General features: G+C 36.3%; 1 protein-coding gene across 4 annotated transcripts; it reads left to right on the top strand.

Moving 5' to 3' along the window:
- Positions 1 to 4571: 4571 nt before the first annotated feature.
- LOC142612407 (uncharacterized) lies at positions 4572 to 12602 on the top strand. 4 transcript variants are annotated; one of them, XM_075784517.1, is made up of 14 exons: positions 4572 to 4828; positions 5271 to 5375; positions 6819 to 6880; positions 7032 to 7119; positions 7225 to 7286; positions 7364 to 7460; positions 7662 to 8114; positions 9104 to 9763; positions 9852 to 9992; positions 10082 to 10180; positions 10294 to 10374; positions 11405 to 11579; positions 11715 to 11769; positions 11901 to 12602. In XM_075784517.1, the coding sequence occupies exons 2-14, from the start codon at positions 5280 to 5282 to the stop codon at positions 12037 to 12039; spliced, it is 2208 nt and encodes a 735-aa protein (XP_075640632.1). In that variant the 5' UTR covers positions 4572 to 4828; positions 5271 to 5279; the 3' UTR covers positions 12040 to 12602. The 4 variants fall into 4 exon arrangements, with proteins under 4 accessions (XP_075640632.1, XP_075640624.1, XP_075640629.1 ...); XM_075784509.1 differs by having other exon boundaries at positions 9849 to 9992; XM_075784514.1 differs by having other exon boundaries at positions 4657 to 4828; positions 7659 to 8114.
- Positions 12603 to 15071: the final 2469 nt, after the last annotated feature.

Raw genomic sequence — 15071 nt, 5'->3', positions numbered from 1 at the left:
CATATATGTCCATCAATTTTGAAATAAGTGGATTGGATTCTACCCATCATCCGTATTTACAAAACGATTAATTATTATCATTTTGGTAATTGTTAAATTATTAATGATATGATTTTTTTTTTTTTTTTGTTTTTGGTTGAGAAGGAGATGTGATAAAATCTAATCCTCACTGGATGGATAAGATTTAATAACTCCATGATAGAGTTACCTTTTATTTAATGTCTGTTTGGCTAACTTATTTTACTATTCAAATTATTTTTGGTATTATTTATGGGCCTCACTACATTTTTTAGTACTATTCATGGGTCTCATTGTACTATTTCAATTAACATTTACCTTTATTTACAACACTTTCAATAAAAATTTTTCAGTTTCAGCAAAATAAGTGGATCCTAAACATACCCTTAAAGAATCATAATGTTATGTGCATGGATAGATATTTGGAGTTTTGGACCATCTCTAATTATTTGCATTGAATATGAAAATGTTTGAGAATTATTATTATTATTATTGTGGGGACCTGAGGAACAAAGATTAGATGCACCGCTGTAGCCTTCAGTTGTTCCTCATGAAGAAGCATCCAAAGCCCAATGAGTGAGGTTGCTCGAAGAGAGAATGGGAAGTGTTAGAGCATCCTTGAGGAGTATAAGAGGTGAAAGTGGGTGCCTTAGGGGCTAAGCAAGATATTTGTGGGAAGTTTATTGTAAAATCTCACCTACTCCTCCGCATTAAATGATTGACAATAACTTTATCAGCTGCATTAAATTATTATTTAAAAAAATTTATAAAGCACAATCCTACGGAGAGTATATTCGAAGTTAAATATATTTATGGTCGAAAAGTTGCACGAAAAAAGGTAAGAAATTCAATCAAATAACATAGCTGCAAAGCTATAGATTTTAGTTATTTTTAGGGAATAGATTTTAGTTATTATGACATAACACTTTGCTGATGCCCATTTTTTACAAAGGACCATGGTGCCATCTACTTTTATCTAGCCAATATATGAGAGGTAGGCCACAGTTCAAGGTTTTCAGAGAGTGTGGTTTGGCGGTGGGGAGAAAGAGGGGGTCTATTCTCTAAGAGATATCCTGCTTGGATGACATCTCACCCAAAAGAGGTAAGTGTGGGTTGAGACCACTTGATGCATGTCATAAGGGTAAGTAATGGAAATGTTTAATCCTTATTTAGATGAAGGAGGTGAAAAATAGAAAGAGGTAAGAAACAAGACAAGCAATTTTGTTTGGGAATTGAGAGTGGTGAGACTAATATATTTAGAGTAATGGTAGTGACTGAACAGCTGGCAGGCCAATAGGCAGTCTTGGAAGGACACCCACAAGAAGCTAAAAGCAGTTGAGAGATAAAAATGACAAATCTTGCCACAACAGATGGTATAAAAGGGGGTAGCTGTGAACAATGCAAGGGGGAACATGACACGAAAGGAAGAAGAGGCAGAAAAAGAAAGAATAGAGAGAAAAGAAAAGAATATACAAATTAATCAGAGAATAAGTGGTAAGAATAGAGGCATGCATCAATAGACTACATTTTTCTCTCCCTCTTGATAGATCCATTCTCTAAGAGATTGAGGACTGAAGCTTAAACTATTTAGGTCATTTTTCCAAAGTGCGTAACTTTTATGACAGAAGCCTTCCTTAAGGTTACTCACATTGAGGATTGGTTTACTTCTTGGACTCACATCTGCTAAGAAGCTAAGCCTACTTTTCTGGTAGACAAGTTTTTCTTTTATATATGCTTGTTGGGTGATTAGTTTATCGTTTAGTTATTAACTGTCTGCTGTAGCGTTATTTCCATTTATTGTATTATTCTGCCATAACTTTATTAAGCTACCTTCCTTTATTTTGACATTAGTATCATTTGTTTCATATTATAGTTTTTCTGTCTCACTGTATTCATGCTATAGCATTTGTAACAGTTGTTCCTGTTGTGGACACGCCATACACTCAGCCCATAATGCCTCTGCTAGAATGCGTCTATATTGGGACAGCTCGACTCGTGCACAAGCTGGCCTGAAGTGTATCTTATTTAGGCCAGTCCTAACTCTCTTACCTTAGACCCATAAGCCTTAGTATAGCAAGAGGGATCAAAGCCCAACAATACAAAAAAAACCCACCACACACTTATTACAATTTTGTTTATGTTTCTTATTCTTCAATGAATCTTTTTTTTTTTAACCTTCGTACTTGTATATCTCATAAACATTAAATGGGAAAAAAAATCGTATGATACTAATAATTGAATGCAAAACATGGGCCTGTTTGGTATGAGGTTTTTTTTAAACATGGGCCTGTTTGTTTTTGAAGCCTCCCATTTTTAGATTTTGTGTTTGGTTAGTGTTTTCGAAATGCGCTTGTTAGAAAATTATTTCCAAAATACAATGTTTAAAAATTATGTATTTTGAAAACACTCAAGTGACGTTTGGTTTAGGGGAATCTACATTATCTCGAGCATCCAAATTTTAGGAATGTAATATCTTGCAATCTAGATGCCTCAGAATGTAACTATTTCTATATTTGGTTTATTTCTATAAATCTCAAAAGAATTATTTTTTCTCACATTATAATTAGATTTATAAACCCAATATCAAATATTTATTTATTTATTTTATCTCCCTCCAAATAAATAATGACAAACAAAATATATACTAAATTATGACAAATTCATAAAAACTATAGTTGAACATTTTAAAATGACATGTATAATATAAAAAATAGCTATTTAAATTCCCATTCTTTATGGAAATCACAATATTCTGTTTTGTTAATACAAATAAATATTTTATTTTATTTTAACATATAACCAATCCTAAATAGGATATACAAATAAAAAAGGGAAAATGGGTAAAATTGTCACTTTCTAATAAATGTAATTTATTTTAAACTTTGAAATCTGGATACCCACATGTTTTAAAGGAAATCCATATTTCTACAAGAAGGGGATTGAGTAGGAATCCAAATACCCCTGACATTTGATTCCCTTGTGTGATTTGCAACCAAATATCAGAATCTTTCAACATTTGTTAGAATCCTAAAACATTACTTTGTACTAAACGCCAAATTAGTATTCTAAACACATATCTCAATGGAATTATTAAAAAAATTTTAAAATCATGGACCCCACACTTGATGCAAAAAGGACATCTCTCTCTCTCTCTCTCTCTCTCTCTCTCTCTCTCTCTCTCTCGCGTGCGTGCAAAGTGGCAAAAGTTGTGCTAAATGAGGCCAATATTGTCAAAGAACGACGAGAACTTGATGGCTAGAGAAGGGATGTTGGAGACGTTTCTAGTGAGGGAAAGCATGTAGGCGGCAATCTGGTAAGGTTGAGGGTAGAGAAGGAGGAAGAAGAATAACGAAGGTTAGGCTTAAGGTTCGAGAGGTTGACACAAAAAGGGGGAAGAGATCAAGTGGGAGGTTAGGGTTGGAGAGGAAGGGACCAGGTTGACTTAGTTGATTGAGGGATTGACGGAGATGGCGTTTGTGTCATGAGTTGGAGTGGGAGGAGGAGAAATGCTCTAACTGAGAGAGAGAGAGAGAGAGAGAGATAGAGAGAGAGAGAGAGAGAGAGAGAGAGAGAGAGAGAGAGAGAGAATTGTGTTGTTGGTGTGTTGTAGGAATTTTCTCTCTTCACTAAAACTTTTTACTTTTTGTTAGAAAAAAATTTAAATTTTCCTTAAAACTTGATCTCCATACCAAAAAAAAAAAAATATATATATATATATATATAATTTTTCTATTATAAATAATTCAATATTTATGATGGAGAGGGGAGATTTCGATCTTAGATGTCTATTTTGAAAATACCAAGAGAAGCTAATTAAGTTATAATACTCTTGACTTTTATGTTTTCAATTCTTTAAAAATTGTTCTAAAAATATGGTACTAAACACATTTTTGTGTTGTGTTATTAGAAAATATTTTTTCTAGTCCAATTTTTTTTTTAGAGAGTTTCAACTTATTACATCTGCTATTTTATCATCAAACCAAAATACCAATCGGTTTTTGGTGTAAGCGGGGATTGAACTCCAAATCTCTTATTTAACCATCAGAGACTTTATCAGTTGAGCTAATTAAAACCTATTTTATAGTCCAATTTTTTGAAATTTATTTTCATATTACTTTGAAAAAAAGAAAGAAATTACCTTGCCAATCAGGCCCATGTTCTAATGAAAATTTATGGTGGCAAAAGACATTGCACAATTGAACATATGAGACAATAAAAACATTTCATTCAATGTATAGTAACCGAAAACTTAAGAAGGCGAAAGCTCGAGTCAGTAAAGTAAAACGGTTGCCACTACAAGTAGAACTACTCGTGAAAAAAAAAAATTGTTTTGGATTTTTTGGCATAAGAGGAGAGTAATTTGCCATTTGGCATTGACAGTCCAGTCAAGTCGCCTTGTACGACCACGAGCAGACAGGGCCAGGGCCACGCATGCCCGTAGGGACAGGGTAATAAAAAGAGTTGTATGCTATCCTACCCTGTGTCCTAAAACACAATAAAAAAAAACCCTCACACACTTTCACATCTCTCTCTCTCTCTATGTTTATTTTTTTAGTTTTGGGGGAAAAAGGCAAAAAGCAAGACTTTGGTTAAGCTGTGTGAGCTGTACAAAAGCCGTAGTAGTATTAGTTACCAACCAACCCTTTAAGCAAAGATCTGCAACTCTCTCTCTCTCTTTCTCTCTCTATCTAAGAGCGCGAGTGCAAAGCGCGTGGCGGCTCTCTCACGCATCGCCTTCAGCTGAAAATAAAAAAGCTGCAGAACTAGTAGAGCTAGAAACCACTTTCTGTTCATCTGCTCCAAATTTCAGGTACTCTTTCCTTCTTTTTTTTTCTCCTCAACTTTCTAGGGTTCCAAACACGTATTACCTGAGTCTACTCCTTTTGTTTGACTCCAATCGAGCTCGGATTTCTCAGATCCGTTCTTACATTAGGTTGAATTTCGATTCAATTTAACCTCTGTTTGGTTGCCGAGAAAATGCAGGGAAATAAACAATATTTCGGTTTCTCAATTTTAATTTTTTTCCTCTTCAATTTATTAACTGTGTCTAAGCGAGTTAAAAGTGAAAAAGAAAAAAAAAAAGGCCATGTTTTTATATTGATTTCTTAATTTCCCGAGTAATCAAACTGAGGATTATTGAATTCCTTGCACTTCCTGAATATTATTGTTATTATCTGAATTATTACCAAGAAATTATTATTATTGTTGTTGTGGTTGTTGTTATAATATAAATTTGGTTTGAATTGGTGTAGTAAGTGGAAATGGCTAATCGAAAGGAGGATGAGAAAAACGAACGAATTATACGCGGTCTACTCAAACTTACTGAGAATCGTCGATGTATCAATTGCAATAGTATGGTATGCTATCCATTTCCCTTCTCCACCATTATATTAACTAATTACTGAGATAGTTTTAATTGCCAAAACCTTATATTTGAGAGTTGCTTTGCTGTATTGCATTGTGAATTAATGGAATTGGACTACGCGTGATCATTGATTGTTTTTTATTAGTTTCTATTTGGCTTTGTTTAAAATGATGTGAGGTAAGCCAGTAAATAACTTGCCATGAACTAGTGAGAAATTGATTAGTAGTGGATGTCATTAACTGCGGCGATCAATTCATTGAAATCTATACTTGGTTTTGTCTGTTTCTTTTTAATATCATTGCTTAGGATATGTGGGCTTGACACGTGTGCAATAACCGTTTATAGGGAAATCAAGCAATGAAAGCTTTTATCAAAAACCTTCTCTTTTAAGCATTTTACTCGGACTGAGATAAACCTTTAGGATACCTCTAGAGATGCAATCAGTAATTAGAAAGACCTTACTGAAATCAATATCTTATCTGGATATCTGAAGAAGGATAAAATTTGGAAATGAAAGCTTTTAATGTTTTAAGGATTTACTTTTCTTTTCTTTTGTTGGGGTAATGGGAATTGTTTCGCTATATTTTTCATTGATACTCTTAGTTTGTATTTCCCTTAATAAGTCATCAAATGTGATGCGTTTTAATCCTCACTTGCTATGGTGAAAGGACAAAACACAATTGATCCCTTTACTTAAGTGGTTTCTGCTTCTCTTTCTTCCTGTTCCAGATCCTTCTATGGTATCTCCAAATGTTGGCACTTTCATTATGTAATGGGTTATAAAGACAAAATCTTAAATTTATAACCATGTTACCATGTTATGTTAATTATTTTGTATTCTTTTCATTTAATAGGAATCCTGTCTCAATGAAACTGTGCATTTAAGATTCTTCCAGTTTTAGAGAAATAACTCTTCAAAATTTCTTGAACATTCTCTTGGTCTATTGTTTACTTCTGATTTTTGGTTAGAATTTTAATGTCTGTGTGGCTTGTGACATAAATTGTTTTGAATTGATATATCGATCATGGCTTTCACTTATCAAAGAAAGAATTGATATGTTGATCATGACTTTGATTAATCTCTGGATCAAAAAGTTCTTGGAATTCAGGTTATTTTGATTACGTATGTAGAGCAGACACAAGATGAAGTTGTTGTTTTAGTGTTTTCTTTTAGGATTTACTTTACCTGGAATAAAATTACATCCAACAGTCCAACCTCAAAATCATCCCATTAGTATGTTTAATGAAAGAACCACTGTGGTAGACTCTCTAAGATTGTTACTTGTTTATAGCAATTTTTGAGTTGGTGCTCACTTACATAAAGTATTGGCGTTGTTACTAAGAAGTTCAAAGAGCGTTTACACTCAAATTTTTCCTAAATGGAAAAGTAGATATGGTTTGTTTTACAAGTTCTACTTTATCTTCTGCTAAGCAGGGACCTCAATATGTTTGCACAAATTTCTGGACGTTTGTTTGCACTACCTGCAGTGGAATACAGTAAGTGTTGATGTTTCTTAAAATTTCCTTTTCTTTGTGTGTGTGTGTGTGTGTGTGTGTGAGAGAGAGAGAGAGAGAGAGAGAGAGGGCAAATGGTATTTCCTTTGATGTCATACCTGCAGTCTGTTGATTATGTGTAATTATTTTTCAGTCGAGAGTTCACACATCGAGTAAAATCAGTATCAATGGCCAAATTCACTTCACAAGAAGTTACTGCCCTTCAAGAAGGGGGGAATAAGGTAGACATGCATGGATTTTTTTCGGAGATCTGCCAAGTTTTCTTTCCCTTTGTCTTTTTATCTTCTCACTTTTTCACGTTGGACTCATCTGTCTTCTATTTACAGCATGCAAAGGAGATCTACTTTAAAGAATTGGATCCACAGCGTCATTCTGTTCCTGACAGCAGGTTGTCACTCATTTATATTCTGCTCTGTTTATATCTGTCAAAAAAGCTCATGTTCTAATTCAAAAGTTTGCTGCCAGTAATGTTGAGAGACTTCGGGACTTTATTAAGCATGTTTACGTGGATAGAAGATATACAGGCGAGCGGAACTATGACAAACCTCCTAGGGTCAAGATGGTAAAATGCCCCTTAACCCTCCCTCTCTAATAGTTCTGACATGTTAATTCAGATTTGAAGCTGTATGCATATAATATATTAATATTTCAAGAAATAAACTTATAAGATAGTTTTTACTTATAGATTGTGGGATCAGTTTTAGATAGCGCTGAATCTGACTGTTCAAGTCATTTTTTCCCTTTTACATTGTGTGTCAAGCAGGGTGAGAAGGAAGAGTTGTATGAAAACAGGAGAACAGATGCATATCAAGGAGGGTCTCGAAGCCCACAATATGAGGATACATATGAACGCCGGTACAGTGATAGGTCTAGTCCTGGTGGAAGAAGTTATGAAGAAAGAAGTCCTGGATACGAGCAAGAAGGTCGGCAGTATGGTGATTATAAGAGAAGTCCTGTTCGTCCTGAGATTGTCAATGATTGGCGTCGAGAGGATAGATTTGGAAATGGAAGGAGAGTTGAAGACCGTCGGGAATCTGAAGGAGATTCTAAGCTGGAAGGCAGATCGCCTGAGCGACCTAAAGATTTAAACTCGTCCAGCCCCCCTATGGTGCGGCCTGTAAGAGAGATTTTGGGAGAGAATGTAATACCTCTTCGTATAAGTGAACCTCCAAAAGCCAATGGTGGCAGGTCTGTTGATGGCTTTACAAATACACAGGTGAGGCTTCTTCTCAATAAAGCTGCATTTATCATCATTTCTTGATATGCCTGATTAGTCAAAGCTGTATCTCTTGTTATTCTTATGTATTTTTGGGCCCATGATATGTTGGCTGACAGAGGGCTTGGGCTTGGAGTGGTTCCCTAATGTAGCTTTCTTTTTTGGATTGGGAAGTTCACACATACCCAGTGGGTTTTGATTCTTTTAAATCCATGACCTTACCCTCGGTCCTTTCTTATGGGGGGAGGAGATGCTGTTTGAGCTAGAGCTCATTAGCCAAAATATAGTACAAAAATTGTGTTGGTGTTTATGGTTTCTGGTTGTCACTGGAAGGGTGGTGATTTGGTCTTGAAAAAGTTTAGTAAATATGGTGCGAAGGAGATTTGAATCCATGACCTCAACCTCAGGCTCTTATCATAACTTGGATATTTTTGGAACGAAAAGGGCAAAAGCTATTCTTTATTTTATCTTATGTGGAGTAAACTGAATTTTTATCTTCAGTAATCCATTATTGTTAATATTGAATTGAAATAGAATTGAGAGGTTAGAGGAAAGATGAAGACACATCTTCAGAACCCATAAACTATGTCCTTTTCTTCTTCTTCTTAGTAAATTCCATTTTTGGCGCATTTATGAAATCTTCATGAAGCTGTAACCTTCTACATCCTTTAATGGGAAACACTTGATGGCTACAATGAACCCATTCCTGGTTTGCACATAATACTTATCCATGTTTGAGGCCATCCTATAGCAATCCATGTTCTGGTCAATATGTGTATGATGGCTAGCTCTATTTCAAGTTAAATTGATTTCACTCGCAAGCAGTGTGATTATACTCCCATGCAAGTCTGTGTTTTCCCCTTTGGTGGTAATCCTCAAAGATTAATAAAAAAAACGTGTATGGAGTCATTCTGTTATCGGTTGATATTCCTCAAAACATTAATAAAAGCACTTGTATGGAGTCATTCTATTATTGGTTTTAAATGCAGAGAACCGCATCTTCCAGTAGCTTGGGATCCAGTAATGGGAATCCGGTGGAAGTTAAAGTGGAGAATTCTGGAAGCTTAATTGATTTTGATGCTGACCCTGAACCTCCAATTGCTGCAGCTGTTCCACAAGCACGACAAAATTTTGTGACTCAACCAACTGGAAATTCAGCAACTTCTACCAATGACAACAATTGGGCCTCTTTTGATGTTGCCCCAGAAGCAAAAGTATCTCAAGCCCCTTCAAATGCCAATACATTAGATGTATTATCACAATTGTCAGTTCCAGTATCTGTACCTGGTCATGTTTCTGGAAATCCTGGTGGGGCTGGTTCTCTTACAACTGCAACCTCGGGCAACTTCACAATGTTACCTAATACTGGTGTTTCAGCTTTTGCACCTGTAGGGAACATACCGGCGTTGCCCTTTACGGCTGGTGCTCCTGTTGCTTCACCAATAAGCAGTGTGTCAGTGTTTCCCCCTGGTGGTGCACCTGCAATTGCCCCTGGATTGACGCCAATATTGCCTGTTAATGGTGGTGTTTCTTTTGCCCAAGTTCCAGGTTCTGGGCAAGTGCCTAATTTGCAGCATCAGCAACCTTCTTTCTTCCCTGCTACTGGTAGTCAATCAATTGCTCACCAATTTACACCTTCAGGCAATCAGGTGGGCTTATAGTGTGGTCATCTAGATTTTGTAATGGAAGCCTGTTACAAGTAGTTACATTGTTGCTTTGTGGGAAATTTTGCAGCAGTGGAATTCATCACTTGCCACTAATTCACATGGGCCTTCAAGTGCTCCAGCTGGACAAGCACCCCAAGCTGTCTCAATACCTGTGAATGTGCCCAATTCTAGTGATGTGTCACAATCTAGTGCCAGAAAAGCACTGCCTGAGGTAATTGTCTCTTTACTGCGCTTTCTTTGACGTCTATTTAATTTGCGTATACATTACATATGTTATAATAAAACCTGATGCCTCTGCAGGACCTTTTTGCTGCCACCTATTCATCTTTTGCTGCACCAGTGCCAGGGTGGCAAATGGGTCCACCCCACGGCATGGGGTTTGCTATGCAATATGCTGTGGTAAAATTAAATTCTTAACTTTTCAAGTTTCTGAGTGGTTCTCTTGCACAAAATGGCTTGTATCAATGAATAAAGTAAATCACTAATGCTTGAATATTTTATCATTGTTACAGCCAGCGCCAACTTTTCAACAGGCAAAATCTTCAAACCCATTTGACTTAAGCAGCGAACCACCTTCAGTTCAAGCCTCAACGGTATTTGATCTCAACTCATTTGAATTGATCCCACTTACTGCTTCTGGTTTTTCTTGGTCTTATTTGGATTATTATGTGTATTGTTTTAGCACATTAACTTGTCAGAGGAGACTAGTGGAAAGGTGACGCAGGACAACCAGAACAAAACTAAAACAACAATAAAATAAAGGATATGACCTAGGAGTCAGCGCCTAGGCCTTGCTTGTAGTTGGCACCAAGCGGGGAAACTACTAGGAGTCAGCACTTAGGGTAGACCTGGAGTCAGCATCGGACCAAAAAAAGACCAAACAACCATTTTTTCATTCATCAAAATATCAACTAACTCCTCAAAGAGTACAATAGGTTGCTTATAAAGGGTTACTAAACCCTAGTTCTAATTGGCTAGGAAACCCTGATTGCCTAATTACAAAAATAACCTTGCTTCCAAATTAAAATTCTAATAGCTTAATAAACTACTAGGACCTAAAACATAAAAATACAATTGACTTGCAAACATAAATAATATTAAATAATAATTTTCTTGCATCTCCTGCATCAAAAGGGTAATTTGAAACTTTAATAATTTTTTAAAGATGAATATGGGATATTTAATCTAGTTTAGACTGGAAAAAACTCTCTTTTGGATGCCACACTTGGAGAATTAGAGAAGGCTAATTACTTTGGGAGTGCTCAATTTGACCATTCAGTTTGTTAGATATGCTACACATGATCTGCTAGTTGGGTTGCTAAAGCTCCTTTTTTCTAGTAAGAAAAGGAAAATGCTAACAATACTACCTGTTCTGCTACAAAATGCTTACAAATTGACGTGGCAATGATTGTGATTGGTACCACTTCAACCTCATATTACATAAACTTCTTAATCATGTTTTTGTCTCGTTTTCAATAGTTGACACATAGTTTTTCAGGCTAATATAGTAAAATTTGTAGTAACCTTAGAATCACTCTTAAGAATAACTGTTTCTAAGCTGTACATCTGAATATTTCTTCCAGTAGTTGTAGTCTTTCCTGATGTCTGTTTCTTCTGATGCAGTTTCCTTCCATGGCACCCTTGCAAGGTGCTCTACCAAATGTCCAGCCTGCTTCAAGCTTAATGCGCACTTCCAGCTATGGTACTCCTTCATCAGTATGGATGGCACCCCAGGCACCACCTTATGCATCAGCATTGCCTCCCCAGGCACCATCTTATGTATCAGCAGTACCTCCAAGTATAGACATCTTTTTCTCAAAAAAAATCTCCCCACTATGCTATGTTTATCTGCTACCTTTTCACATTTTTTTAATAAATAAATAATGCTGTATATGCACTTTCACGTTCTGAATTCTGCTTTTTAAAACCTTAGGGGCGTACATGGTACAACAAGTACCCAGTAACATGCCACACATGCCACCTTCAGGGTAATTGCTTCTTATACCATAATTTTAGTTATAAAAATGGTTGTGTTGGATGTTATGTATTCATTCTTCTTCACCAGTAATGTTCATATCTATTTGTGTCACTAATCGAGGTTCCTTGAGTATATTTGCAGGCATCAAGGACTAGGGGGCTTGGGCAATGATGGGGCTGCTTTTAGCTCCTTAAATATGGATCAGCAGCTGGCTGGAAGATTCTCAGCACCTGCTACCCCAAATCCTTACTCTTCTGTCAGTGGAAACCCATTTGGATAAAATATGAAAAGGAAAGCCTTTCTGATTCATTTAGGTTAAGCATCAACTTGTTGCTCCCTGTCAAGGTGCTGGGTGGAAAGTTTTGGTTTCTATATTGTGGTAGTTTTAATTTAGCCAGCCGAAGGAGAGAATTGTTCTGTTCACACCCGTGGTAAAAATCAAATGCCCACATTGGTCATCCAAAATTTATTTGATGCTGTGTGTGAGAGAGAGAGAGAGAGAGAGAGAGAGAGAGAGAGAGAGAGAGGGCACAGCATATATGATTGAAAAGGGGGTAGGAGGCCACTATCATGGAGACTTACGGTCAAAATTTTGTGTGGCAATGGTGTTAGGTATGTGCGTGTAATGTTTCATTGGCCGATACGTGTGTTTATTTGCTGCCCCTATAAGCTGGATAATTTTATCTTTCGGCGTTTGTATTGTATGATTTTGTAATCGTTTCATCATTGTGGCGAGCTCGTCGAGTCTGTGAAAAGTTAATGAAAACAATATATACAGTGATGTTATAGTGGAGTACAGTTTGTATGCTAATATTATTGAATTTGAAGATATTTTTATTGCCAGATAGTGTTTCTTACCTTTATTTAATATATGGGATTCATGATCTTTAGGATTGAATCATACGACTCAATGACCTTGACAATTTAAAACAGCAACGAGGCGAGTAAGAAACGAGTTTCTTCAATAAGATGTCCCACCCTTGATAAGTCGGAGGCGCTAGCCTTGAGAGTTGAGAGCATTCACCACTTGGGATGAGTCCTTTTCGAGTATGATATCTCTTATTCCCACCTGCGCAAATGGATTGCGTGGTTTGCCACAAACGCTTCAGCCTCCAGAGCTTCCTTTCATGACCAGTGCTGCAGCCTGCAGTGAGCCAAGCTTGGTCAGCTCGAATGATTACCCCTACCCCCGGAGCCTCTCGTGTTCATTGTGTTGGTGGGGTGGTGCCAGTTGTGGTTTGTTGTTCCTCACGTTAGAGTTGGCTTTAAATCCCTGACAATACTCCAAGGCTTCCTGTCAGTTCTTTCTTCCTCCCTATGAAGTTCCACATGTTTCGTCTTGCCCATATCTTCCAGGCTGTGATGAAGAAGACTTCATAACTTCCATTGGTTTCTATTCCATTATTCTCCACACAAAGTTACCAGATATCCGGAGGGTATGCAAAACGTGGTCTCCTCTTGTAGCTTGCATCGTTCGTACCAACGGCTACCAATATATGTGGTGTCACTGGTGTGGCCAGGTTTGAAGCGAGTCATTGTGAGCCCCCCATTCAAATTCCTTAATGGTGTGTTTGGATAGCAAGATTTGGGCATGTGGATTTAGGTTTGAGTGATTTAAATCTAAATATTTTATTTGCATAGTTTTAAAATATTGAGAATTTGGATTGGACCATATTCACAAGAGATTTTAAACATTTAAAATAGTTGGATTTGAAATCAAGACATTTCAAATCTATTCATTTAAAATTCAAATCTAAATTCAAGCTCGAGTTTCCACACACAACCTAACTTTACTTGATACCCTCATACCCCAAATGGCTTTCACATTTTTGTAGCCTGAATTTCCTTTAGACCTCTCTCCCTGATCTTGATTTTCTGTGTTAGCGCTATCCCTAGGCGGTTTACACAGTAAAAATGCCACTTGGTGTCGCATTCCAAAATCAAATTCTCGTCTTTTGGCAAGCTTGCAACAATGGGTATAGTTTTAGTAACAACCACCGGTTGGTATTAGCTAAGAAGCACGAACACGAATACGGATACAGATATGATTGCAAGTACAAAACTGTTATGGTAAGTTACGTCTATTAAATAATTATTAAATATATTTTTATATATTATTAACAATTTATTTTCATATAATGTTTCATCTATACTGTATATAAGAGGATTCCCCTTTTTCAATTGGACTTTTATGTGGTTCAAAAATACTTCTCATTAATGAAGGGTAACTTCATTTAAAAATAGGGTCACAAATGTCAAATAACAAATTTCATTTTGAATTCAAAAAGAGAACTCCTAAAATTTAAGATTTTTTTTTCCTTCACGTTCAAAAAAGAAATTACAGTTATGACTTATCTCTAAAGTTTATCCTTTTTATTTGTTTGAAAAATTAAAAAATATATTCCTAAATTATAATAGATGCAAATTATTAACTTTTACAAAAAAAAAAAAAGAGCACATGCTTAGGCGCGTGCTCAAAGGATAGTGTGTGTGTGTGTGTGTGTGTGTGTGTATCAAACTAAGAGTAATAATGGACAATAAAGCAAATCCTTTACTATTAAAGGATGTTTGGAAATTAGAATAAAAATCAAGAATAAAGATATTTATTAAAATTTTAAATGCACTATTACTATTCAGAGCATGGATGATCTCTTTGTTTTGTGAAAGGGTATTATATTCTTCTTGTTCTCTTGTCCTGATTGTGTCCCACATTTTTTTATTTTTAAAAAAAGACACGGCTGTGACACATGTAGAAGCAGAACAGAAGTGTCCAAGAAGTGTTAAGTATCTGATACAGATACGACACCCCAAACAAAGTGTCTATGCTTCCTAGGATATTAGGGAGCCTGCCATGATATTTTTAGTTTTGTGAAAGGGTATTAAATTCTTCTTGTTCTCTTGACCCGATTGTGTCCTGTATTATTATTTTATTTTTTATTTTTAGAAAAGGACATAGCTGAGATATGCATGCAGAAGTGTTTGAGGAGTGTCAAGTGTCTGACGCGTGTCCAACACAGGTACGTCATCCCAAATGAAGTGTCTGTGCTTCCTAGGGTATTGGGGAGCTTGCCATGATGTTTTCTTGGGCTTACAATCTTGGGGTAAAAACTATATGAGTTGAGAGTGTCGACAAACATCACTCCACACTCTCACTTATACTCCATTCCCTATCTACCACACACTACCCATCTCAGTTAGGTTTCGGGTTGCAACGATGCTCCTCCATGTATATGAGGAATTAGTTCATATCTTTGCCTCCATGAAACTCGTGGTTTAGAATTATTGTACTTTTAGAACATGGTTAACGCTCTA

Source organism: Castanea sativa, chromosome 1 (genome assembly GCF_040712315.1).
Source record: "Castanea sativa cultivar Marrone di Chiusa Pesio chromosome 1, ASM4071231v1".
Classification (NCBI taxonomy): Eukaryota; Viridiplantae; Streptophyta; class Magnoliopsida; order Fagales; family Fagaceae; genus Castanea; species Castanea sativa.
This window is presented reverse-complemented; position numbering and strand designations above follow the sequence as displayed.